This window comes from Myotis brandtii, unplaced genomic scaffold (genome assembly GCF_000412655.1).
Source record: "Myotis brandtii unplaced genomic scaffold, ASM41265v1 scaffold463, whole genome shotgun sequence".
Classification (NCBI taxonomy): Eukaryota; Metazoa; Chordata; class Mammalia; order Chiroptera; family Vespertilionidae; genus Myotis; species Myotis brandtii.
Window position 1 is genome coordinate 111,928 of NW_005367694.1, and position 24,563 is coordinate 136,490.

Below are 24,563 nucleotides of genomic sequence, written 5' to 3' on the forward strand. Positions count from 1 at the left end.
GGGCGGAGGGGGGGGGGGGAGTGAAACCCCCAAGAGCAAGAAAGGTTATTTCTGGCCGCAGGAAGCAAGGAAGAATTTTGCAATAGGTAACTTTTGAACTGTGTGTTCAAGTATGAGGCTATCTTAGGAGGAGCTTATTTTTTACTTCCAAGCTTTAGTGATGAAATATTTCAACCTAGAATACTTATTAAAATGTCTAAAACTAGCTTGCTTTCTTGAAAACCATCATCTTCCAAAAACAACAGAGGGACCTATGGGTAGAATGCCTCAAAGAACATCAGTATCTTTATTAGTATTAAATGTGTGGCCCATCAAGGAACTAGATGTAGAAGGAATTAGGGACGGTCCAGTGTTGAATTTTTAAAGCAAGTTCTTTAAAAACAGAAGTGTTTTTTAATTTAGGTGGGAGATACAGCTTTCTGAGTTGAAATTTTAGAAACAAAGTTTGGTGGCGGTTGAAGATGTAGAAAAAATATATTTTCATGAAGCAGATCTAAATGGACTTCCATTTGAACAAGATGACAACGATGAAGATACTGCATTTAATTTATGTTTTTGTGAAAACTGGATTCACAACATTTAGGATTTGATTTATTTAATTTTGTTTTATATTGAAATTGTTTAATTGTGGGGATTTCTAGGCAGGGTCAGTGATTCCTGATGTCAGGAATTCTAACATTTGAATGTTCACTTAAGCAAGTACTTCCAGTGGAATTAAAATTATTTTGAAAGCAAAGCAATCAGATAAAGTACATCTTCACTCAAACCCAGGAACAACTGGTTTTAGTGTATGTGTGGAATGGGTATTTACTTTCTTCCTTTAATTTGTTTGTTTTGAAATAAGTTTTACCTCTCAAGACTCAAGTAACTATTTAACCTTAGAGTAGCATGTAATTAACTCATAAGGGATTTAAAACAAAAACAAAATCGGTGTCCTATGTTAATTTGATTTAATCCTCCTTCATGATTTTCTATATTTATATTGATCTCAGCTTTCCTTAATTGTACTAATCACGTTAATTCTTCCATGCTCAAAATGAGATATCAAGGATAAAGTAATATGTTGACTATAATTTTCTTTCCTTTTTTTTCTTTGAAAGGTGGGGGAGTGGTGCTAAGGATCAAGTACACTGTTTTAGAAAAAGAAAACAAAACCCAAACATGAGGAAGGTATGATCTCCAGCACACATTATTGTAAAACTCTATCGATGTGACCAAATGTCTTACCTAAAAGTATTACATTTTTAAGATTAGTATCTGTTTTTGCAACCTGCTTAATGTCCAAATGGTACGAAGAAAGAATTTAGGATGTAGGTAGATTTTCCTCGTTGGTGGTATATGGTCTGATGTTTGGTCAAAAATGTAGTAAGTTCCTTGCATATTGTTTTTCAGTTGAGGCAGCAGTTTCAATAAGAAATCCTTTCACATTTTAAGGAGCATATTTTTCTCAAGTGGCTCTAAATAGGATCAGTATTTTTGCTTATTATCTCAACTGTTTCTTCTACTTTGCTCTAGTTCTACTGGAAAGTTTAACCCAACTGAAATTCAAACTGCAAAACATTGTTTTATATTTACTGGTTTCAAGATTTGAAATATCTTTTCATATAGTTTAAACACAGGACATTGAATTTTAGCAAATTGAAGGTTATTTGGAGTTTAAAACAAAGGCTACAGTGGTTGAATTCTCTGAGGAAACTTTCACTGATGGAAAAACTGAATCCCTGCCTGGTCTTTGTAGCTTCTTACAACATCCAAGAAAATGTTCTTGAATTTGAAACTTCTAGAGTTATCCTTAAAATATCTGTAAAATATTACCGTATTTAATTTAGAGTTGTGGCAAGCAGCCTTTAGGAGGTGGCATTATGATTACTGCTGCTTATCTAGTTTAATCAAAAGCAAATGATTTAGACCATAATTTTTGCAAAAGGGAACTAGGTGTTAGAACAGTAGAATCAGACTGGACCTTGGTTCAGCAACCTCAGTACTTGAGTTCTGGCTAAGAAAGTTTATTTACAAAGTCACAAGTAGAAGTCAGCTGTAGAAGAAATGGGCTCAGGAAACAAGTTGAAGAGGCAAAAGAAGGGCCTTGGAAAGGAAAATGTGCCTGGGGAAGGGGGTGCAGAGAAAGAGGGGGGGTGTTCTATAGAAAGAGGGAAGGAGGTCCCTCTCCAGAGGCAGGGATCTTGGTGGAGGTCAGGTGTGTCCTTTTAGAGTCGTGGTCTTCACTGATTGGTAGGTGCCAGGGTAGGGGGTCATTCATCAATGCAGCTGGTCCTGATGCTAGCCTGGCATTGCTTGTCAGGTTTTGCAGCTTTTCTGAGCCTGGAGCTAAAACAGCTGAGGCCTGGATGTTATCCCTGCGGGTTAATGCGGGTTAATGCGTAAGGGAGTGGTTGTGCAAGGGCCTGGATTAGAGGCCACTCTTTGTCTCCTTTTTCCTCCTCCTGAAGGGTCTGGATGACTATGGACATGCCAGGGGAGGAAAGGTCAGGAGACGATGCAAGCCACATGACCAACGATATGAAAGGTCAGGGATCCAAACCATAGTGATATGCTAGAGGAAGAAAGGTTACCCTGGGGCAGTGAGGTTCTTGTTTTTCCAGTTTTGCACATAGTTAAACACCCAGGGCTTACCCCCCCTGGTGACTTATACCTGGCTCATCGTCCTTGCTCTGTTCATATCTATCTAACTGCCTACCACATAATTATTTAGTTTTCTGCTGTTTTCAAACCCATTGACTCTGTATTTGGCTGTCATTTGATCTTCATGGAAATATATTTTTATTTTTTTAAGAGTGTGAGAAAGAAAACATCGACTTGTTGCTCTACTTATTCATGCATTCATTGGTTGATTCTTGTTTGTGCCTGACCAGGGAAAGAACCCGAAACCTTGGCATATTGGGACAATACTCTAACCCAATGGTTCTCAACCTTCTGGCCCTTTAAATACAGTTCCTCATGTTGTGACCCAACCATAAAATTATTTTCGTTGCTACTTCATAACTGTAATGTTGCTACTGTTATGAATCGTAATGGAAATATCTGATATGCAGGATGGTCTTAGGCAACCCCTGTGAAAGGGTCGTTCGACCGCCAAAGGGGTCTCGACCCACAGGTTGAGAACCGCTGCTCTAACCATTCTTCTGTAACTCATTGTAAAACTGATCCCTGAAATCAGGGCAACTTTTCTTATTCTTTATTTTAGTTTGTCTGGTTACCATTACATTTGGTGGAATCATTAAAAGGCATCATATTCTAATGTAGTTTAGGTTTCAAAATTTGTAATAAAGTTTTTGTTAATTCTTTAAATTTTGGAAGTATTTCCCCACCATAGGGATTCTAAAAGCATATTAGATTATACACACAATCAAAGACTGCTGAACCTTGAGGCCATTTGAAAACTGGCACTCTTGTCGGAAAGAAGGATAGGCTGCTGCTCTTGCTTTGTTGACTGAAATGATGATTCAGAATGAGCTTATATTGTGTGAATTTGACTGAGAAATATGAGAGAGTGCTTATAAAATCAGTAGTCTATTGTTGTGGAAAAAAGTGTCACAGTCCTGGAATCTGTCAGTCCCCCTCTAATGCACCGCTCCCCTCCTTTATACTCCTAGAGAGGGGAGGAAATTTCGAATTCATTCTTAAGGAAGGAACAATATAGGAGGAACACTTTCAGACTTTCTATTACCAGAGGGAAAAAAGCAATTTTTAGGCTGGTGAGTTTTAGCAAATGAACTACACATGCTCTAGCTTAGTCCTCTCTGGGACTTGTCTGATGTCTTCCTATGGGCGGATAGCAATATGGTCAACTAGATGGTAAGCTGCTGTTGGTCAGCTGGGGTGTCCTATTATCAAGACCATTTGGCTGCAGAGCTAAAGTCATGTTTTTCAATTGGTGTTATCTTCTATAATAATAAAAGCATAATATGCTAATTAAACCCGACAGCCAAATGACCTTCTGGATGTCCTTCTAGATGACTTTCCAGACAAAGCCGAGGCTGAGGCAAGCCATAGCGGCTGTGAGGGCCGAGCCCCTTGCACAAATTTCGTGCATCGGGCCTCTAGTTAGTAATGAAGCAAACATTTACGTTTCTATTTGTCTTATTTTTTAATTAGTTCCAAATTAGGAGTGAAAAAAAAAGGTAGTGTTATTGGCCCTCAAAAATCTTGGAGCAGCCCTGGCTGGTTTGGCTTAGTGGATAGAGCATCAGCCTGGGGATTGAAATGTCCCAGGTTCTATTCTGGTCAGGGCACATGCCCAGGTTGTGGGCTAGGTCCCTGGTGGGGGGCGTGCAGGAGGCAGCCGATCAATGACTCTCATCATTGATGTTTCTATCTCTTTCTCCCTTTCCCTTCCTCTCTGAAAACAATAAAAATATATATGTTTTTAAAAATCTTGGAGCAATGGTTTTGGGGAAAAAACACACACCAAAACTGGTATTGGGTGTGAGAATAGCATGAGGAGATCTAGGTGTCTGGCAGTCCAGATAGGAGGCTGTGGAATTTAATCTCTTACTAGGCCCATGTACGTTTTTAAATATAATACCTGGTTCTTAACTGATATAAGCAAGGCCATGGTCCCAAGAATAATCTATTCAGGAACAATTTTGGCTGAAGGGGTTGTGTAGAAAAGGGATTATCAAAAAAAAGCCATTTGTTCTCAGTAGTTGTTGATGACTAGCAAATAAACTGCAAACAGCTAAATTCCTTGAGCTAGAAGTTTTGTGCCAAGCATAGAAAGATGTGCCTGGTTTTTCTCTCTTGTTTTGAACTACATTCTTGATCAAGGGAGGAAATATTGCCAACTTTACAGATTATTCTTCCTAACCTCTTGGATTCATGTAGTTTAGCCTATAGAGTCTTGCTCTTAACCCTGGTCCCAAATAGGATTTATAATTTTTAGTCACATAAGCCCAGATCATAGCTTTAGTTTTCAGAGATCCAGACTTTGGCTTCATTCATGGAAGGGTAATAGTTATTGTTTGTTTTGTTTTTGTTTAAAAGCAAATAAAAGGTGGATGGTGACCCTTACTTCAGCAATATACCTCTTTGGAATTGAGGCAGAGCAATAACTCAGTGAATTTACTAAAAATTCAAAAGCCAAAGGTCTGTGTCTTGTGTACTGTCTGGAAATTGGGTTTGCTCAGAAAATCTACGAGGAAATATAGTAGTTTGGGAAAAGCTTCAAGCTTGCTAATAAAAGATGAGCAGAGAGTGAATTTAAAAAAATAAGGGAATGCAAGAGGAAGATCTTAGAGGATAGGGAAGACAGAATAGAACTTGGGTCTCTAAAGCTTTTGAAGGAAGGGTGCAAAAGGGGAAGCTTTTTGGCTATTATCCTACCAGATACGGTAACTGGGGAAAGGTACTTCAAATAAAACTAGTGGCTGAGCTGTCCCAGCCGGGTGGCTCTTGTTTATGGGTTTCATTCCTAGTCAGGGCACATTTGATCCCCAGTTGGAGTACGTACGGGAGGCAACTGATCAATGTTTCTTTCTCTCTCCCTACTTCGCTCTCTAAAAAGTCTATAAATATATCTTCTGGTCAGGATTAAAAACAAACAACAAACGAGTGACTGAGGCTTCCACTGTTTCAAATTTCAGACCTGTCAAGAAGGCTAGAGTGTTGCAAACACTACTGTCAGAAGCTAACAGTATACATAGGCAGATTTACCCTCAGGATGTGCTAAGAGTATTATTGGGAGATTACTCTCTTATTGGGAGATTTTGTCCAATTTTGAGTTCACAGATCTAATGAGGCCAAAACCTAGATTTTTCAGTGTTTCCTCTTTCCCTCTGCTCTGGTTTTTGGTTGAGTTGTACCAAATAATAGGTTGTAGCAACATATTTTTGCCTGTCTGTGTTTTTTAATTTTTATTTTATGATGATGTAACCAAAAGAAGATGAAGTGATCTTTTCATTATTTTCCCTTCTGGTGAATGAAGGAGGAAATTCCATCCCCTTTATAGAAACATGAGGATTGGGACAAAATTGTTACCCTCCAATATTGATGTCTACCTGTTTTCCTGAAGTAAACTCTTCTATTCTCTTCACCAGAGCTGTGAACATTTTCAGCCTAGAATTTTAATGATCATGATTTGGAAATTCGTATTCTGTAACTTATTATACAACTGATTTCTGAAAGAACACAATGTGTGGCAGTGTTGTTTTTAAAAGGGAGTATGATTTGGATTTGAGATTTTTAACCTGCTAGGTCAGAGTCATTTTTTACCTTTATTATTTTTTCTCATTGAAACAATTTGAACTTTCTGGGTAGCATGAAAATTTTAAATAATGTTACACTGCCGTTCAAGAGGTAATATAAAGGAACCTTTTACACAGTTACTTATCAGAGTCATGATGGCAGAACTATAGATGCAGTGGAAAAAAGTTCTGTCCACAAGGAACATTTGCTGGAGTTGGGAAGACAACATCTCCCAGAAATCAAAACAGGGATAAAAGCTAATATAGCTGTTTAATTGTTTAGTAGTTAGGTCAGCAGGAAGCTGAAGCTTCTCAAAAACTTTACTTCTTTAAACTTCTGGAATGAAGAAAAGTTTATTCCGGTGGTATAGTCTATAGTTGAGTTATGTATAACTCCCCCAAAATGTTATGTACAAATTAAAATTTTTAAAACAACATTTTACTTGTTTTAAGAGCTTACCTTTTAAAGCACTGTAGACGGAATCCTCTGGTAAAAGAATACTCACTTTAGCGCTGGCTGGTGTGGCTATGTTGGTTGGAGTGTTGTCCTGTATACCAGAGGGTGGCGGTTTCGATTCCCAATCAGGGCACTTATTAGGGTTCTATCCCTGGTTAGAGCAAGTGTGGGAGGTGGCCTGATTGATGTTTCTCTCTCACATGGATTTTTCTCTTTCCCTTCCTCTCTCTAAAATCAATTTAAAAAAAAAGAATATTCACTTTAAATGAGTAAATCTGGATTTTCATCCTTTTATGTTTAAACAAACCATGATTCTAAAGTATATATTTAAAGGTATGAACTATTAACTATAATTTAACTGGACTTTTAAAGGCATCACTATTTCTTGAGAATTACAGGGTGTGAAGCTATATAATACTTAAGTCAGTGACCCTGATACTTAAGACTGTTTGAATCTTGTATTGTGGTTTCTTACTACTTTACCTTCTCCTTTCCCTATATTTAATATAACATATTACTCCTGGGTAGTAGCAAGAATAGTATGATCCTTCTATAGCATCCCAAATAGCCTTTTAAAATTGTTTTTAAAAAGTTTTTGAAGAACTTGGACAAACAGTAAATGTTTGAACAAATTAGATAAATAAATGAACTATGCCAGGTCATGTGCTGCCATTTTAACACATAAGATCTCACCTAACTGGACTTAAGATCTCTTCTAAGCGGACTTCTATTACCTATCGCTTATCCAGAGTCTACAATATGCTTTAAAATTAGGTCAAAGGACAAACATTGGCTCCAAACATCATAGCTTTTCTACTTTAAGCATGGGAAAATACCTTGAGCTCTCACTGAAAAAAATATGTATATGTATTTCTAACAAGCTTGGTTATTGGGTTTCTGAGTCTGCAGTAAAAAAGGAGACAGATTGCTAGGTAGGTATAGTGATAGCAGTTTGTGGTTCACAGAAAGGGAAGAGATGAAAGGAAAAAGACATAAAAGGGCAGTACATTACTTTCAGGCCACTTAATGGAGTGGCAGATAGCCCATACATTTTGTGTTCAGTATTTTCAGTTTGAAAGGTAGAATAGCCCTCACTGGTTTGCTCAGTGGTTAGTGTTGGCCCTCGGACTGAAGGATCTCCAGTTTGATTCCTGATCTAAGGCATGTACCTGGGTTGCAGGTTCAATCCCAGGCCCCGGTCAGGGGTGCGTAGGCAACCAATGGATGTGTCTCTCTCACATTGATGTTTCTGTCCCCCTTCTCTCACACTCTCTCACTAAAAACAATTGAAAAAATTATCCTCGGGTGAGGATTAACAACAAAAAGTAGAATAACTGCTTTTAAAAAATATTTTCCTTAATGTCAAATTAATATATTCTTTTTAAAGATTTTGGGAAGTAGAGAAAAACTCAAAAAAATAAATTATACAAAGATACATTAAAAACTTAAAAGAGCTTCAGTTGGCATTTTGATGTTTTCCCAGTCATTTTTTTTTTAAATAAAAAAATTGCCAGCACCAGTTTGGCTCAGTGGATAGAGCGTCGGCCTGCGGACAGAAGGGTCCCGGGTTCAATTCCGGTCAAGGGCATGTACCTTGGTTGTGGGCACATCCCCAGTGGGACATGTGCGGGAGGCAGCTGATCGATGTTTCTCTCTCATCAATGTTTCTAACTCTATCCCTCTCCCTCCCTGTAAAAAATCAATAAAATATATTTTAAAAAAAATTTATGCCATAGTTTATTATGCCCAGTTACAAATGAGAACAGAAGTTTAATGGAATTAAGTAATTTGAATTTATATTCTTTCTGCTAAATGATAGCTGGGAAAATCTGCCTCAGCACATAGAAAAAATAGGTAGTTTTTATGAGTATCCCCAATGGGAAATATTTGCAAATACCAGAAAGTTATCTTTCCAAATAGCTTAAAATTTTGACACTTTAAAGCAGGGGTCTTCAAACTTTTTAAACAGGGGGCCAGTTCACTGTCCCTCAGACTGTTGGAGGGCCGGACTATAGTTAAAAAAAAAACTATGAACAAATTCCTATGCACACTGCACATATCTTATTTTGAAGTAAAAAAACAAAATGGGAACAAATACAATATTTGTATTTGCATGCGGCCCGCGGGCCGTAGTTTGAGGACCCCTGCTTTAAAGAATAATCTCAGCTCTAGCTGGTTTGGCTCAATGGATAGAGTGTTGGCCTGCGAACTGAAGGGTCCCGGGTTCAATTCTGGTCCAGGTCACATGCCACGGTTCAGGCTCGATCCCCAGTAGGGGTGTGCAGGAGGCAGCTGATCAATGATTCTCTCTCATCACTGATGTTTCTATCTATCTCTCTTCCTCTCCCTTCCTCTCTGAAATCAATAAAAATAAAAAAATTTAAAGAATAATCTCAAAGTTATGTAGGGCAAACATACATCTCCAGAATGGCATTCCCTGAGAGCCCAGGTTCCACTTAGCTTTAATCTGGTTCCTTCTTATATTCCTTTCCAGGCAGGTGCCACATCTATGTGGGCTTCATGCTGTGGACTGCTGAATGAAGTCATGGGAACCGGAGCTGTCAGGGGCCAGCAGGCAGGATTCGCCGGAAGTACCGGTCCATTCAGATTTACGCCAAACTCTGATTTTTCCACTACTTACCCACCAGCACCTACAGAAGGGCCTAATATAGTTTGCAAAGCCTGTGGACTTTCATTTTCAGTCTTCAGAAAGAAGGTGAGTTAGATGAAATGTTATATACAAAAGACACCAGAATTCTTGATTGTATGTAATTTTGAATATTAATGAATCTTCATTTCTTTTTATAAAAATACGAAAAAGTTAGTCCTATTAATCATTTCCCATTTAGGAAATTACTCAGTCGGAGGGACTAAATTACTGTTCAAGTTTTCTGACTAGACATTGTTACTTGTCATGTTGCTCCTGAACTTTGACCTGTTTGTACACCTTGATTCTTCCTAATGATGCTTATGTTCTAAAGCAAGAGATTTAATTAGTCTACAGTTTTGTTTAGAGATGACTTACTGTATATACTCTGATCTCAAGTTTCAAAAAATATATCCCTAACCATATTCTTAACTCAAGTGAAGAAATAAATGTAAGTATTAAGGTAACTACTGTTCAACATAAAACACTTGGGTTAAAGTTGTTCTTTCTGAGAACCATCATGCAATAGTTCTCACAATCTTTGATTGTCAATTCAGTCCTTCAAAATACTTAAGGAACAAGGTATTAGCTTGTGGGAACAATGCACCAAGTGGAAATGACCACATCTTAGTGTCTACTTTAAGTTTTGCTAGTGGAATGGCTTTGACTGTGATTAAGGCTGTGTAGGGTAAAGATTACTGCATTAGTGGGGTCCTCTGTTCACTTGGATTGATCTTGAGAGATCAGTTGCCTTTCTCTTTCCTTGTGTTACACGCATTCCCCTCCCCTGCTTCTCTTTAAGTGGAAATTGTTCACATAAAAAAAGTTTGTGGTTGTGCTTTCTGCTCCATGTGGTTCCAGACAGCTCTGCTCTGCTAATTACATGTTTGCCCCAAGGGGTGGAAAGGTTTTAATTCATTAACACAAGAGTGTATGTTTTTTTTTAAAAGGGCTGTATTTGAACTTCTGTGAATCCAAACTGCCTTGGCAGTGACTGTTCTTTATTTTCATGGCTTTTGGAACATAACACCTGTGAGAATAGTCTGGTGCCACAGAGCACTTCATAAGAACTAGAATTAAATATTAAAAGAAGGCAAAAAAGAAAGAAAACTAGTACTTTCACAATGGCTCATAGCTGCCTACCATTAAATGCTTCTTTTCTATTTGTTTCTTCAGCACATATGTTGTGACTGCAAGAAGGATTTTTGCTCTGTTTGCTCAGTCTTACAAGAAAATCTTCGTAGATGTTCCACCTGTCACTTATTACAAGAGACGGCCTTTCAGCGCCCTCAGTTAATGCGACTGAAAGTGAAGGATCTGCGGCAATATCTCATTCTTAGAAACATACCCATTGATACCTGTCGAGAGAAAGAAGACTTGGTAGATTTAGTGCTGTGCCACCATGGGCTGGGCTCTGAGGACGACCTGGACACCAGCAGTCTGAATTCCTCAAGGTCCCAGAATTCTAGTTTTTTTACACATTCATTTTTTTCAAACTATACAGCACCCTCTGCTACCATGTCTTCATTTCAGGGAGAACTAATGGGTAGAGACCGGACCTTAGGATCTGGAGCCTTGGCACAGGTATGATTGGTAATTACCCTAAGGGTCTGGCATGTCTACTCTTGGTGGGGTCTTTAGGGGTTGATGCCTCCTTGTGGGAGCAGAGGTTCCACACACTGCTGAACTTTGCACTTACAAGCCTCCTGATGTGAGTTTCCAAGCTTAGGTGCTAGGTGGCCCCAAAGTCAGCTATTTGAAGGGTCCTAAATAACTCATCAGTTTCTTGACCTTAGTTACCTCAGTTTCCCTATCTTATATGGTGAAATGACTGAAAAGTCAAATATAAACATTTGCAAGACTGTGTCAGTGACCATGGAGACAGTAGTGTAAGTTAACCTAATGCCCAGTTGTCTTGCTGCAGTAAAAGTGTCCTAATTCGGATCATGGGAAAGAACCATTGAATTAGTGCACGAATGTGGTTATTTGTTAATTTCAAAGAAGTACCAGTGCAGAATACTCTCCCAGTGAGGTCTGCAGATGCTGCCATTTGATGCTTGTGTACCAGTGAGGTAGAATATTTGAAACTGAGAACTAACCTTGACTGTTATAGAGCCATGGTCAAGAAAAAGTCAGAGAAAGATATGAAAGAAGGTATATAAATCAAACGGATTTCTGTCCTTCCTAAAGAGAAGAGTGCCTCTGACTGTTGAGGAATTTCTAAAAACTAGAACTAGCAATAGCCATCAGTGAAGAAGTCTAGAAACCATTCTTTGGAATTACTATCGAGATCTTTCAATCATATCCCCCGACACTTGCACTGATCTTAGAACTTTAGTTTCTATCTATATCTTAGAGGCTTAAACTAGCTATATGTAGGCAGGTCCTTTGATAATGACTCAGTGCAATTCCATAGGCTTATGGCTTTGGACTATGGTCCCATGATGGGACCGTCCTCAGGGTTCTGGTTAGGTTTTATAAATTTGGCTTTTGAGATAATTTTACAGAAGTGAAGTTGATCAAATCATGTAGGGCCCAACTCTTTGGAAGGGGCAGCAGCATTCAGGATCCAAAGAAGTCATGGAATATGCCCATTGTTGAGCGCATTCTTGGGGAAGGTCTGTGGAAAGGTTTACTCCAGTGATAAAGATGGGTTGATACTGTTAGGAAAAGGTGATTTCTGACATAACCGTATCCATTATGCATATAGGTACAAAGTGAAACAGCATCAGCAAACACAGATGATGATGACGACGACGATGATGATGATGATGATGACGAAGACAACTTGGAGGAACAGGTGAGATCTCCTATAAAATTTGGTTTCCTGACATGTCAACCTGGCAAGCAGGAAAAGGCCCAGGTACACTTTTGCTGATTAGCAGAGGATATTTCTTTAGGTTTGAATGTAGCACAATATATAACTAGAGGCCCGGTGCATGAAATTCGTGCACAGGTAGGGTCCCTAGGCTTGGCTGGTGATCAGGGCCGATTAGCTGCCGGCTGGGGCCTTCCTTCATTCTGCACCGCCCCCTGGTATCACACATCAAAGCGAGTGGTCAAACTCCTGAGGGGACAATTTGCATATTAGCTTTTTATGATATAGGATACTTCAAGGACTGACAAGTAATCTGGGAAGAATATCTAGGGCCAGTCATGACTGTAGGGTGAGAGCATGTCATTTTCCTTGCTGTGGGAGGTCTGAATTGGTAGGAATAGAAGTGCTGTATAATTTCAGGCGCCTGGCATCTCCAAGAAGAGACTGAGAGCTTCGCTCTCTGACCTGTCAAGCCTTGAAGATGTGGAAGGGATGAGCGTGCGCCAGCTGAAGGAAATCCTGGCTCGGAATTTTGTCAACTATTCTGGCTGTTGTGAAAAATGGGAGCTGGTAGAGAAAGTAAACCGCTTATACAAAGAGAATGAAGAAAACCAAAAGTCATGTAGGTTTCTCTTTTCCTATTTCCCCTGTAGTATCCTTCCTTAGGCTTTAGAAGCTGGGCTGTTTCTGTTACAAGTCAAATTTATTTCTGTGACAGTGTTTATTTCTCTTAAATCCAGGGATTACTGGCTTTTTCAACCTTGAATTATTGTCCTTCCAAACCATATTCATGATCCCCATTGATCCTTTCTGTGACTTGTAGAAATGGAAGCCTCAATATCTCTAACTCTAGGTCCAAATCTCAGACTATGAACTTAAAAAAAAATTTTTTAATCCTCACCCAAGGATATGCTTATTGATTTTAGAGAGAGGGGAAGGGGGGAGAGAGAGAGAACATCGATTGGTTGCCTTCCATATGTGACCTGACCAGGGATTGATCTCGCAGCCTTTTGGTATACGATGACACTCCAACTAAATGAGTCATACCAAGTCATGGCAAGCAAGCTGTGAACTTTTAGAATTCATTTAGCACCTTTCTTATTCAGATTCTAGATTTTCTCAAAACCTAATCTGGGCCAGAGAGCCAGAAAAGGCCCACAACCCCTTTCAGTTACATTTCATCAGTACCAGGGTGGCCAGAAACATAGGTGGCTTTTGAGATGCTTCCAAGGCTGGAGTCTGGGGCTTCCTCCTACAGGCTACTTGATGTACAACTCTTTGTAACTTCACTACAGAAATATAACTTTTTCCTGCTGAGATGAGGCCCCGGACACTGCAACTTTCCCAAGTTGGAGGTGGCTGAAAATTCCAAGGTGTTCTGACTCCAAGGCCCATATTAAGGACAACCTAGGTTTCCTCATTTTTATTTACAGAAGCAATCCTCACCAAAACATGGAATTACATAGATTAAAATAGAATTAAATAGCTAACATTTGTTGGGCACTTCATACCTGGTCCTAAGCTAAGCATTTCTCATTTATTTATTCTCACAAAACTCTACCAGGTGTAGGCATTAATATTGCCATCTCTAGTGGAGGGAAGTGCAGAGAAGTTGGGATTATTTCTTACTGCAGGATCATGCTGTGCCTATTGTGGTCACTCAGCAGGTGGCTGCTCAGCCTATCAGGCGCAGTTCTAGCTCTCTGTTACCTTTCAGATGGCGAGCGGCTGCAGCTGCAGGAAGAGGAAGATGACAGCCTGTGCCGGATCTGCATGGATGCTGTCATCGACTGCGTCCTGCTCGAGTGTGGGCACATGGTCACCTGCACCAAGTGCGGCAAGCGCATGAGTGAGTGTCCCATCTGCCGACAATATGTGGTGCGCGCTGTGCACGTGTTCAAGTCCTGAAGTAGATGCTCTCCCCGATAGGACATTCGCCCCCAAGCTTGAACCCAGACATTTCCGTGCACAGAAGGGACTGGAAACTTACTGTTCAAAAGTTGAAGTTATTTTTTAAAATTATTTTCACTACTAACTGGGAACAAAGATTCATTGTAAGTTACGGCAACATTGGTCCGTGCCATATGCCTGTCAGCCTGTGGACATGCTGTTTCCCAGGTTCAGCCCGGCTTCATCACACGTCTGTGATCAGTAACTGCTGATGGCATCAGCTACTCTCCCTTTGGAGGACATTTATCTTCTCTTCTCCGTTCTCCTGTTTTTAGCTTAAACTACTCAGATGTTTGAAACTTCTGTTTGGATGAGATCACTGTCCACAACTGACCAACATGGTACATGCTGAGCAGTGGTACCTCTGAATGTTCACTTTATTAGTCATGGATATTTTAAATGCTACTATTTGATGAATGTAAGTTTCCACATTGTTGCTATTTCTGAATTTAAACTTCATTGAGAACACTGACATTCTTCTATATAGTCAACTGCCAGGGCCTTAGAGACTAATAACATGTCCATTTCTGTTCAGGTACAGCTTTTTATAGCAAGGGCTGCATCTAGCTTCTTCACTAGAAAAAAGTGTGTGTTAAATTCTTTACTAATGTGTAATTGGTTTACACTGTTTTGTATAGTGAAAGTGTATTTTCAGTGCTACTGCTAGCTAATTTGAACTTTAGGAATAAAATTAGATTTTCAAAAATGCTTTTCTTTACATTGTCCTAGTTCAGGGGTGGGCAAACTTTTTGACTCGAGGGCCACAATGGGTTCTTAAACTGGACCGGAGGGCCGGAACAAAAGCATGGATGGAGTGTTTGTGTGAACTAATATAAATTCAAAGTAAACATCATTACATAAAAGGGTACGGTCTTTTTTTTTTTTTTTAGTTTTATTCATTTCAAACGGGCTGGATCCAGCCCGCGGGCCGTAGTTTGCCCACGGCTGTCCTAGTTAGTTTCTAATTCACTTGGGTATAGTGTGAATGGGTGTCCACACCAAGGTATGTGCCCTTGACCAGAATCAAACACGGGACCTTTGGTCTGTAGGCCAATGTTCTATCCACTGAGCCAAACCGGCTAGGGCTGTAGCTCCCTTCTTCATAAGAGCCCAGGGTGGGTGTCGGCTGCGGTTCACACTAACCAGCATGAGCAGGTCATTGCCTCCCTACAGAAGCCATAAAACTCGGCACCTGCTGAAGCTTTAGGAGCACTTATCTTGCCTTACTTATTGTGAGACAGTGAGCTCCAGAAGTTCAGCCCTCCCCACAAACTGGGAAGTCTTCAAATCCAGGCCAGCCCTCAACAGCAAGCACATTTAGAAGCTGAGCAGTAGGTGCTGGTTTGTCTAAGGTTAAATTAGGAAAGTGAGATTTATTTGCACATAGTCTCAGCTTAAAACAACTTACTTAATGATTTCCTCTTGGGTTTATATAAGTTTCAAGTGCTTGTTTTAGCAAAAGGATAAAAACTTAATGGAGGATCTTTTTAAGTAGTGTTTCAAAGTCACCTTGGTTTAGTGAGAAGCCAACAAATTTTTAGCCTAACAGGCTTGACACTTAGAATAACTGAATTACAAGGTACTAACTTGTTTGGCAAAAAGCAAACATTTCTCTCTGAAGTCTGCATTTTATAGCGGGCATACCCTGCCTCTTGAAGTTAATTTTTTGAATACATAATATATCATATGGATAAAATTCTGAAAGTCCAAAACAGAATACAATGTCATCTCCTTGTCCCTGTCCTCACAATATAAAAGGATGGCACTTGATGCTTTAGAGGAGTCACGGTGTCTTCCTTTGTAAACATAAGGTTTCCTAGAGGAAGGAGGGATGGAGCCTCTCTTTCCTGGGTTCTTAGCCGTGATCTCACACAGGAAGCACCACCTCTGGTTTATGTTACTTTCATTACATCATCAGATAATGTTGTATGGGCTCAGAGCAGCTGTTTGCAAGCATTTAGCTCAGCTTGGCCTTATCTAAAGCTCATTTTTTAAATGACAGGTTTGTACCGAGACTGGGTGCTGGGATAAAACCTCAGCTAGATTTTTCAATACTTGGGAGGGAGCTCACCTGTTAAAACCACTATGGCAACCTCCCTCAAGCCTGGTGAGACGCTGTGTCTTGGCTCTGTGGTTTGTCCCTATGGTAGCTACGGATTCCCTGCTCTGGAACCTCCTCTCAGCAAGCCTGGGTGCTCCCAGAAACGTTATAGGACAATCAGGGGCCTCTAACACAGATCTGTTTGCCTGAAAACCATGATGTTCCTTAAAATGATTCCCCAGGAAGAGGATGCCTCTACTGGACATCAGGGGAACTTACCCAGGGGTTCAGAGAACTCAGGCTGTCAAGAAAACCAAAACTTGACCTCCAGTGGGGGTGCTCCATGATGAACCGTCAGGCTTGCAAGGGTAAGCCATGTTTTATAAACCATAGAGTGTTAAACTAATCTTCTGCTAAATGCATCTCCCAAATTAAATCCTGGGGTGCAACAGCTTCAGATGTCTCCAATCTAAGTCAGAAAGAATCTATGGATTTAAATTAACAGAAGGCACAACCTAGATGGGATCTACAATCATTTTGCCATGACAAACAGAAAGATAAAGGGAGGGGCCAGCAATATGAAGACTACCGTTAGCAGAAAAGGCTTGTCCCACGAGACCCAAGTTTTATGTTGCTACTGATTATGGAGGCAGGAAGTGGGGTTATCTTCTCCATTTTCAGATTCACTAGAGCATTTCTTTCTGTATTTGAGTACAAGGTTGCAAGGCTCTGCCGTTAGATCTAAAATTACTTCTCACTAGTTTCTGCATCCGCCACCTGGGGAAGTTACCTCATAACCAAGCCTCTCCAGCTACCCTGGCCCAAGGCTACTAAAGCACAGGATGTAGCCTCGAGTTGCCTCTAATGGGAGGTTGAGAAAATGGACTCCACACACCCCCACCTTTGGCAGTAAAAATACCAAGTGGACATTGTGTAGCATAGTTCTTTCCCACTACCTTTATTAGCCATAAAAGTAAGATCTCTCTCTAAAGATGAGGAAAGCCGGCTGGTGTGCCTCAGTGGTTGAGCGTCGACCTATGTACGAAACAGGAGGTCTCGGCCAATGGCACATGCCTAAGTTTTGGGCTCGATCCCCAGTAGGGGGCGTGCATGAGGCAATGATTCTCCATCATTAATGTCTCTCTCTCTCTCTCTCTCTCCTTCTCCCAAGGGACTACTGCAATTCTCAGATGAATAAGAAATTACAGCTTGTTTGGCTTCAAAACAATATATACTAATGTTGAGATTAGTGCCCCTAGACTTTCTAATCAAATGTCTAGTCCACTCCTAGAACAGAAACCCTCAAGTCCAAGAGTGGGGTTTTTTTTTGTACAATTGTTTATACAAATTCAACAAAGGTAAAACTGAGTCGGGAAGGTCTAGGAAAACACCACCAAACAACAATGGCACTTATGAATGCATATCTTTACAACTGGGAAATAGCCATGTTATAAACCTGAAACGAGAACTCTGCTCACACTTCAAAGGAGAGAGAAAAGGAAAAGAAAGGCTACGTTGGGCCATTTACTCTACTTCTTGACTCACCATATAAATTAGATCTATGTAGAGTCCAAGAGCTCATGCTGGAGCAAACCCTCCTGAGTGCAAAGGTTGAAGTTCAATTTTAAAATTTTTGAGAAAAGGGTGAATTCTATACAGGGGAACCTTGGCGAAGTGTCTTACTTCCACTATACTTTACATATATGCACAACATGCTTATGTAATTTCTTAACGTCCAAAACAGGCTCTCCACTTCCAGGTAAACATGCTTTTAACCGGAAGGTCTCAGCCTGCTCGGCCAGGTCTGGGCACATGTATAGATGGATTATTTGTGTTGATGAAGTCCAGGGTAAGTTCTCTCCTACCTCAAGGAAACCAGGAAAGTTGGCAATCATAAAACAATAAAAACACTGATATGCATTCAAACCTTGCATAAATAACTTTTAAACAATTTGTACAAAAATAATTCCTCATAATGTAAGATGTAACAAAACCAAACAAAATATGTCAAGACGGCAGATGTGTTGTGTGGTCCACTTAATGTTGACACCAAAACCCCGGAGTTGCAAGGAATGAGGTGTCCAGAACAAAACACCACCACACAAAAAAAAAAACCCACAAAAAAACCCAAAAAACAGATAAACTCCTAAGCTCATGCTTCAGCAAGAGAATTTCTCCAAAGTTCATCCTCCTCTCCAACAGGAATGTCTTCTTGGTAAAGGACGCCTTAGAAATGGTCCAGAAAGCAGTGCAGTTACTCTTCATAATAACCCAAATGTCCAGCTCACTCATCCCCAAAATGGGTGGTGGAACGGCATTGCCTTGGCAAGACTTGCAAAATGGGATCGCTCCGTGGTCTGTTGTTCCAAGTTCCAAATTGAAAATAAAAGCCCTAGTTTCTGTAAAGTCTTTTTCCCTCCCCCTGGCACTGCCCCTTCCCCCCACCCACCCCGTATTTACACACTAGTCCTGGACTAACTCAGTTTTTGCAGGAGTTTTTCTTCCACTTGCCCAAACTGGACACTCACAGACATTTCAGCTATGAACTGCTCACAGCCTTCCTTGGTGACTTGCTTGCAGTACCTCAGGTCAATATGACAGATATTTCCACAGCGTTTGAAGAAGGACAGGCATTGGTCAGTGACCTTATTGCAGTCTGCAGGGAAGAGGACACAATGTGAGGTGGAGGGAACGTGGAGCCTGAAACAAAGGCCCCCAAATCCCAGGCGCTCAACAACGGAGAAACTGGACTGAGCTCTTGAGCATATTCCAGCCCCTGCACTGTCTCGATCTTATCAAAGTCCCTGTAGGTAATGCACAGGAGGCCAGCAGTACCTGTCTTATCAACGTCCCTGCAGGTTAGGAGGTGGCGTAAGGAAGTAAAGTGACAGCACCACATGAGTCACCAAAGAACTGACTGCCTTTCAAACAATCAGAGTTGCCCCTTTCAAGCAATCCCCTCAGGTCAACACAAAATCTCGGCACAGCTGCGCCCAGATGCTTGGATGCACGTTTCAGATAGTGTAAATATAACCCGATCGCAGAAAGGCCACAGGAATTCATGAACCTGGAACCAGCACAATAGAATGCTGTCTGCATCACAGGCGGTGCCACTAATAAATGAAGGCTGGGCAGTTAGATGGGAAAAGTGACGGGGCGGGAGGGTTTTAACACCTCACCTGTTCCAAGGGTACCCCTTAACCTTTCGACCAATCTCTCAAATTCCTCCCCACCAAGTGGCTGACCCTCTTTATAAGCTTGCTGCAAAAACAAGTGATGGAGGATGTGGAATTCTTTCAGAAAAATCATGCCACTGTCCCTCATGTCCCAGCTCCTTAAAAACAAACTCCCTCCCCATCAGCAAGCGCGACAAGATGCCGAACCATAGGGCACTAGAGGTTTCTTCTCTCCAACCACAGGCCCTCCAACCACAGGGTCAGGAAGGGTGCATGAGACTGAAGACAACAATGGCAGATAGCAAGCTGCTTACTCCCAGTGAAAGCCTACTGGGCCTGGCCTGGCCTCATCGCCCACTGCTCCCCACCCATCCCACAGCACTCATCCCGCCAGGTGCCAGCCTCTGCCCACTGAGGGAAGCTTCCCTGGCGCTTGTTTTGGGCCAGGAACCACAGTTGTATGTGCTCACGGCTACCAGCATTTCTGGTAGCAATTATTACAAATCCGGTAATAACTTCTGCAGCATGTTTCCCCTCTACACTGGGCTGTGTATCTGTCTTGATCACTGCTATGTCCTAACACCGAACACTGGGATCCTATAATAACAGCAGGTGCACAAATGTGAAATTCCCAGCTTGCCCCACGGGATGCTGGCCAGTCCCTGATGGGTGTCCCCGACTGACCTGACAAGTTGATTTCTGTTAAGGAGTCCCGGGTGGTGGTGCCCACTGCAGTGAGCAGGTTGATGGACTGGTCAGTAACATGGTTACAGTAACTAAGGTGGAGCTTGGAGAGCAGGGGCATGTGGCGGATGATGAGCCGCAGGGAGGCGTCGGTGATGTCCAGGCCTGCTAGACGCAGCTCCACGATGTTTCGGAGCTTGCTCCGATTGTCCATCTGACCTGAGGGGCAGGGAGGAGAGAGGCATCGATCAACCTGACAGGACACGAAAAGGCCTACCAGCCAGACATCACACTTGGTTTCAGTTCGTCATTGAGTGTTTCCCCCCAAAAGTCAGAATCAGTTCCAATATTTAAGAATCAGAAGATCGGCTGGCCAGTGTTTCAGTGGTCAAGCATCGACCTATGCAGGAGGCAGCCAAACAATGACTCTCTTTCATCATTGATGTTTATATCACTATCTCCCTCTCCCTTCCTCTCTTAAATCAATAAAAAAAATATACATCAAATTTTACACACAGATTCTTGAAAGTTCAGAAGACCTAGAAACACAGAGCCCACGCTCCACCCAGCAGTACTGGGCCAAACGGTTTCCTCATTTAAGCTGCTGACGGGGAGAGATGACCCCTGAAACCCGACCTCGGAGAGCTCCACGGGAGCCCCTGTCCAACCACCCTGACCTGATGCTCCAGGGGGCCTGATGCCAATGCCGGATAAACTAACAGAGAAGCAGTGGGATTTGTGAGAGCCCCTGGAGTGCGCGTGGAAAAGAGCCTCTGCCTGCTCTCCGAGCCCCTGGGTGCCGGAAGCAAACTGAGCACAAAGCAGCCAAACTCCTCCCGGCATCCCCTGGGGACAGGTAGAGGCCAGAGCAGGCTGGAGGACACGCTCACCAGTTGGCACCTGTTCTCCATTAAGCATGTAATCGGGGCTTTGCACACCCTCTACACACCGTTGTGGTGAAAATCAGACCCAACAGCGCAGCTTGGTCACACCACCTCCCCATGGCCTTGCCCCCAAGCCTGGCCCCTCACCTGGCCTGTTATCTGTGGGCGGAGACAGGAGATCCCGCATCTGGGCATCCTTTAGCCCTTCTACCCACTGGACATCCAGGGTCCGGAGCAACGGACAGCTGGAGGTACAGAGGGCCGAGACCGCGATCCATGAGCAGCCTGACAGCACCAAGTCTCGGAGCCCTGGGGGAACAGAGAAGGGGTCGCAGGTCAGGTGATGCACCAGCCCCCGCACCTGCACATTTGGGGGTCCTTGGCCCTGCACTCACCTGGCAAACGGTTGATGAGCCAGCTCAGCTGTTTCTTGGAGATATTGGTCCAGCTGAGGTCCAGGGAGACGGGCTGGCGCCGGATGATGCCGCTCAGCATCAGGGGCGTGATGGACCTGCAGTGGTTCAGGTCGATGCGGGTCCATAACCGCTTATCACAGCACCTGGAGGCGAGACCCAGAAGAGGGGGTGCTGTCAGAGTTGGGGTCTCACTTGTGGCAATTCCTCACCTTCCAAGCTCAGAGACAGGCTCCTAACTCCACCCTCTGGACCCTTCTGTTTAGGTCCCGTCTGCCTGCACCTGGGCACCTCTGCTGTGACTGCCTCAGGCCCTCCCTGGAAGGTGCTGGCACCTGTTCTCCATTAAGCACTTAATGGGGGCTTAGCACACCCTCTACACCAGTGGTTCTCAACCTTGGCTGCACATTAGAATCACCTGGGAATCACAACATTAGTATCAGAGAAACAGAATTTCCGGAGGATGAGGCTCAGAAATCAGGATTTTAAAGATTCCCAGGTGATTCTAATGTGCAGCCAAGGTTGAGAACCTCTGCTCTACACACCGTTTCTCAAAACAAGCCTGAGCAGAGTTATGTACCCATTCACGATGAAGGTAAATAACGTGGCCAGAAAGCTAGGAAATATCAAAGCTGGGATTAGGGTCAGTCACTGGCACCGTTGCTGTTAATAAGCTGGGCTAACACTTCAGGCCAGGGCTCCACCTGGTCTTCAGTTCATCTTCCAAGGAGCTAAGTCAGGAAATCAAACAGGCTTCACCTCTTTTGACAAGTCCAGACTGACCGGACTGCGGTAGCTGCTGGAACTCTTGGAGGAAGATAATTAAGCTGGACTGGGCTTAGAAGCAGGGCATGACCACGGACTCAAGGTGGGACCCTACTTTCCACCCACACTCCATCCCTGGTCTAGCCAACCCTTAGCCCAGATCCGGGCACGCAACCAGCCCGCTGCCTCCTCACCAGCGGTTCCAGGTCCTGCAGACCCGCATGCAGACACACAGGTCTTGGTGGCTGAGGTAGCTGAAGACGGCCATCCACACCTCCCTGTGCATGACGTGGGCCGCCCCATCGTCCAGGGGCAGCGAGTCGGGTGGGGGGCTGATGGGCGGCGGCCGGATCACGTGTCGCTCCATCTGCATGCACTTGGGCGGGGACACGGAAGGAGGGGGCCGGGAGATGACTCGGGGTGGGCTGCGCAGGCCGGGCCCCAGCTGGTGTCGCAGTTCCCGGGGGGTGCCGTTGAGCCCTTTGCTGAAGCGATGGGGGCGCTCGCAGAGGCTCACGGGCCGCTTGGGCTCCTCGTTTTCACTCTCAGGCTCCGACTTAATGGGCTGGTGGTTCTCATTGGCCAGGCTGCTCTCCGTCTTCTGGATCTCCTGATTGAGCTCCTTGCTCAGCTCCTTGCTCAGCTCCTTGTTGGGGAGCCGCCGTTTCCGGCGCATTTTCACCTTCTTCTTCTCGTCGTGACCCTCCGCGCTCTCGGTGCTGGGCCCGGCTGTGGGGGAGCTGGAGCGGGAATGGTCGCTCTCCCTGGTCTTGGGGGGCGCCTCGGGCAGGTCGTCCTCCGGTTCCTGCTTGAAGCGCCGGAGAGGCTTGTTGCCTAGAGCCATCCGGTCCTCGGCATTCTTCCAGGACCGCCGCTGAGGAAGGACGGGGGCAAGGGCAGGTGAGCAGGGGGCAAGGGCAGGTAAGTCCCCGCTCAGGGCTGCATCCACTCAGGCCTCCCCACCCTCTTCCCAGGATCCTGCCCCAGTCCAGGCGTGAGGTGAAGGAAAGGGAGGGGAGGGGAGGGGAGGGACAGTGGGTACCTTTTTCCTGAAAAGCTTATCTTCTTTGCCAGGTTTCAGCTGTCACAGAACAGAAAGGATGCAGAGCTTGCTCCCAGGCTCGAGGGATTTGGTCCCCTCTGCACCCAGCCCCACCACCAGTCCATGGTCTCTAGAGTAGGGGCTGGAGGGGCCCCCCCCCCCAAACCCACTCTGATGGGGGGGCCCTGCCGGCTGGTTTTAAGGAAGAGGCTGGGGGCAGGGTAGTGTGGCCCACTGTTCCCACCCAGCTGACCTCCCACCCTGGGCCAGACCCAGAGATAGGCAGTGGCCCATTCAGGTGGACTTGGCCCTGGGAGCGTCCTGGAGGCAGGGCCTGTGGGATCCCAGCCGAGCCTTTACGGCCAGAGCGGGGAGAACAGAACCAGGCGCCACCTGGTGGCTGATGCTGGAAGGGCCAGTGGGCGGAGCGGGGCCACCGAGGTTTCCAGCAACGGACAGCTGGAGGTACAGAGGGCCGAGACCGCGATCCATGAGCAGCCTGACAGCACCAAGTCTCGGAGCCCTGGGGGAACAGAGAAGGGGTCGCAGGTCAGGTGATGCACCAGCCCCCGCACCTGCACATTTGGGGGTCCTTGGCCCTGCACTCACCTGGCAAACGGTTGATGAGCCAGCTCAGCTGTTTCTTGGAGATATTGGTCCAGCTGAGGTCCAGGGAGACGGGCTGTCGCCGGATGATGCCGCTCAGCATCAGGGGCGTGATGGACCTGCATTGGTTCAGGTCGATGCGGGTCCATAACCGCTTATCACAGCACCAGCGGTTCCAGGTCCTGCAGACCCGCATGCAGACACACAGGTCTTGGTGGCTGAGATAGCTGAAGACGGCCATCCACACCTCCCTGTGCATGACGTGGGCCGCCCCATCGTCCAGGGGCAGCGAGTCGGGTGGGGGGCTGATGGGCGGCGGCCGGATCACGTGTCGCTCCATCTGCATGCACTTGGGCGGGGACACGGAAGGAGGGGGCCGGGAGATGACTCGGGGTGGGCTGCGCAGGCCGGGCCCCAGCTGGTGTCGCAGTTCCCGGGGGGTGCCGTTGAGCCCTTTGCTGAAGCGATGGGGGCGCTCGCAGAGGCTCACGGGCCGCTTGGGCTCCTCGTTTTCACTCTCAGGCTCCGACTTAATGGGCTGGTGGTTCTCATTGGCCAGGCTGCTCTCCGTCTTCTGGATCTCCTGATTGAGCTCCTTGCTCAGCTCCTTGCTCAGCTCCTTGTTGGGGAGCCGCCGTTTCCGGCGCATTTTCACCTTCTTCTTCTCGTCGTGACCCTCCGCGCTCTCGGTGCTGGGCCCGGCTGTGGGGGAGCTGGAGCGGGAATGGTCGCTCTCCCTGGTCTTGGGGGGCGCCTCGGGCAGGTCGTCCTCCGGTTCCTGCTTGAAGCGCCGGAGAGGCTTGTTGCCTAGAGCCATCCGGTCCTCGGCATTCTTCCAGGACCGCCGCTGAGGAAGGACGGGGGCAAGGGCAGGTGA

At 44.4% G+C, this 24,563-nt stretch overlaps 2 protein-coding genes across 15 annotated transcripts in view; one reads left to right on the forward strand and one right to left on the reverse strand.

The window, feature by feature from the left end:
* RNF34 (ring finger protein 34, E3 ubiquitin protein ligase) overlaps nt 1-14,788 on the forward strand; it is a 16,310-nt gene extending 1,522 nt beyond the window's left edge. Inside the window, exons 2-7 of one of the 4 annotated variants that reach the window (XM_005875426.2) lie at nt 1,101-1,170; nt 9,155-9,376; nt 10,484-10,891; nt 12,018-12,107; nt 12,546-12,747; nt 13,843-14,788. In XM_005875426.2, coding sequence (XP_005875488.1) covers nt 1,162-1,170; nt 9,155-9,376; nt 10,484-10,891; nt 12,018-12,107; nt 12,546-12,747; nt 13,843-14,033 — 1,122 coding nt within the window. In that variant the 5' untranslated portion in view covers nt 1,101-1,161 and the 3' untranslated portion in view covers nt 14,034-14,788. The remainder of the gene's footprint in view (nt 1-1,100; nt 1,171-9,154; nt 9,377-10,483; nt 10,892-12,017; nt 12,108-12,545; nt 12,748-13,842) is intronic. The other 3 variants (XM_005875427.2, XM_005875428.2, XM_005875430.2) reach the window with 3 other exon arrangements.
* A 2,270-nt stretch (nt 14,789-17,058) lies between these two features.
* The window catches only part of KDM2B (lysine (K)-specific demethylase 2B), a 95,049-nt gene continuing 87,544 nt past the window's right edge, over nt 17,059-24,563 (reverse strand). For 9 of the 11 annotated variants that reach the window (XM_014547042.1, XM_014547041.1, XM_014547043.1 and 6 more), the window contains 5 exons: nt 23,854-24,533; nt 21,256-21,419; nt 21,008-21,169; nt 19,977-20,195; nt 17,059-18,772 (listed from right to left, as the gene is read on the reverse strand). In XM_014547042.1, the coding sequence (XP_014402528.1) occupies nt 18,591-18,772; nt 19,977-20,195; nt 21,008-21,169; nt 21,256-21,419; nt 23,854-24,533 (1,407 nt within the window). In that variant the 3' untranslated portion in view covers nt 17,059-18,590. Of the gene's footprint in view, nt 18,773-19,976; nt 20,196-21,007; nt 21,170-21,255; nt 21,420-23,689; nt 24,534-24,563 lie in introns of all 11 variants that reach the window. The other 2 variants (XM_014547050.1, XM_014547051.1) reach the window with 1 other exon arrangement.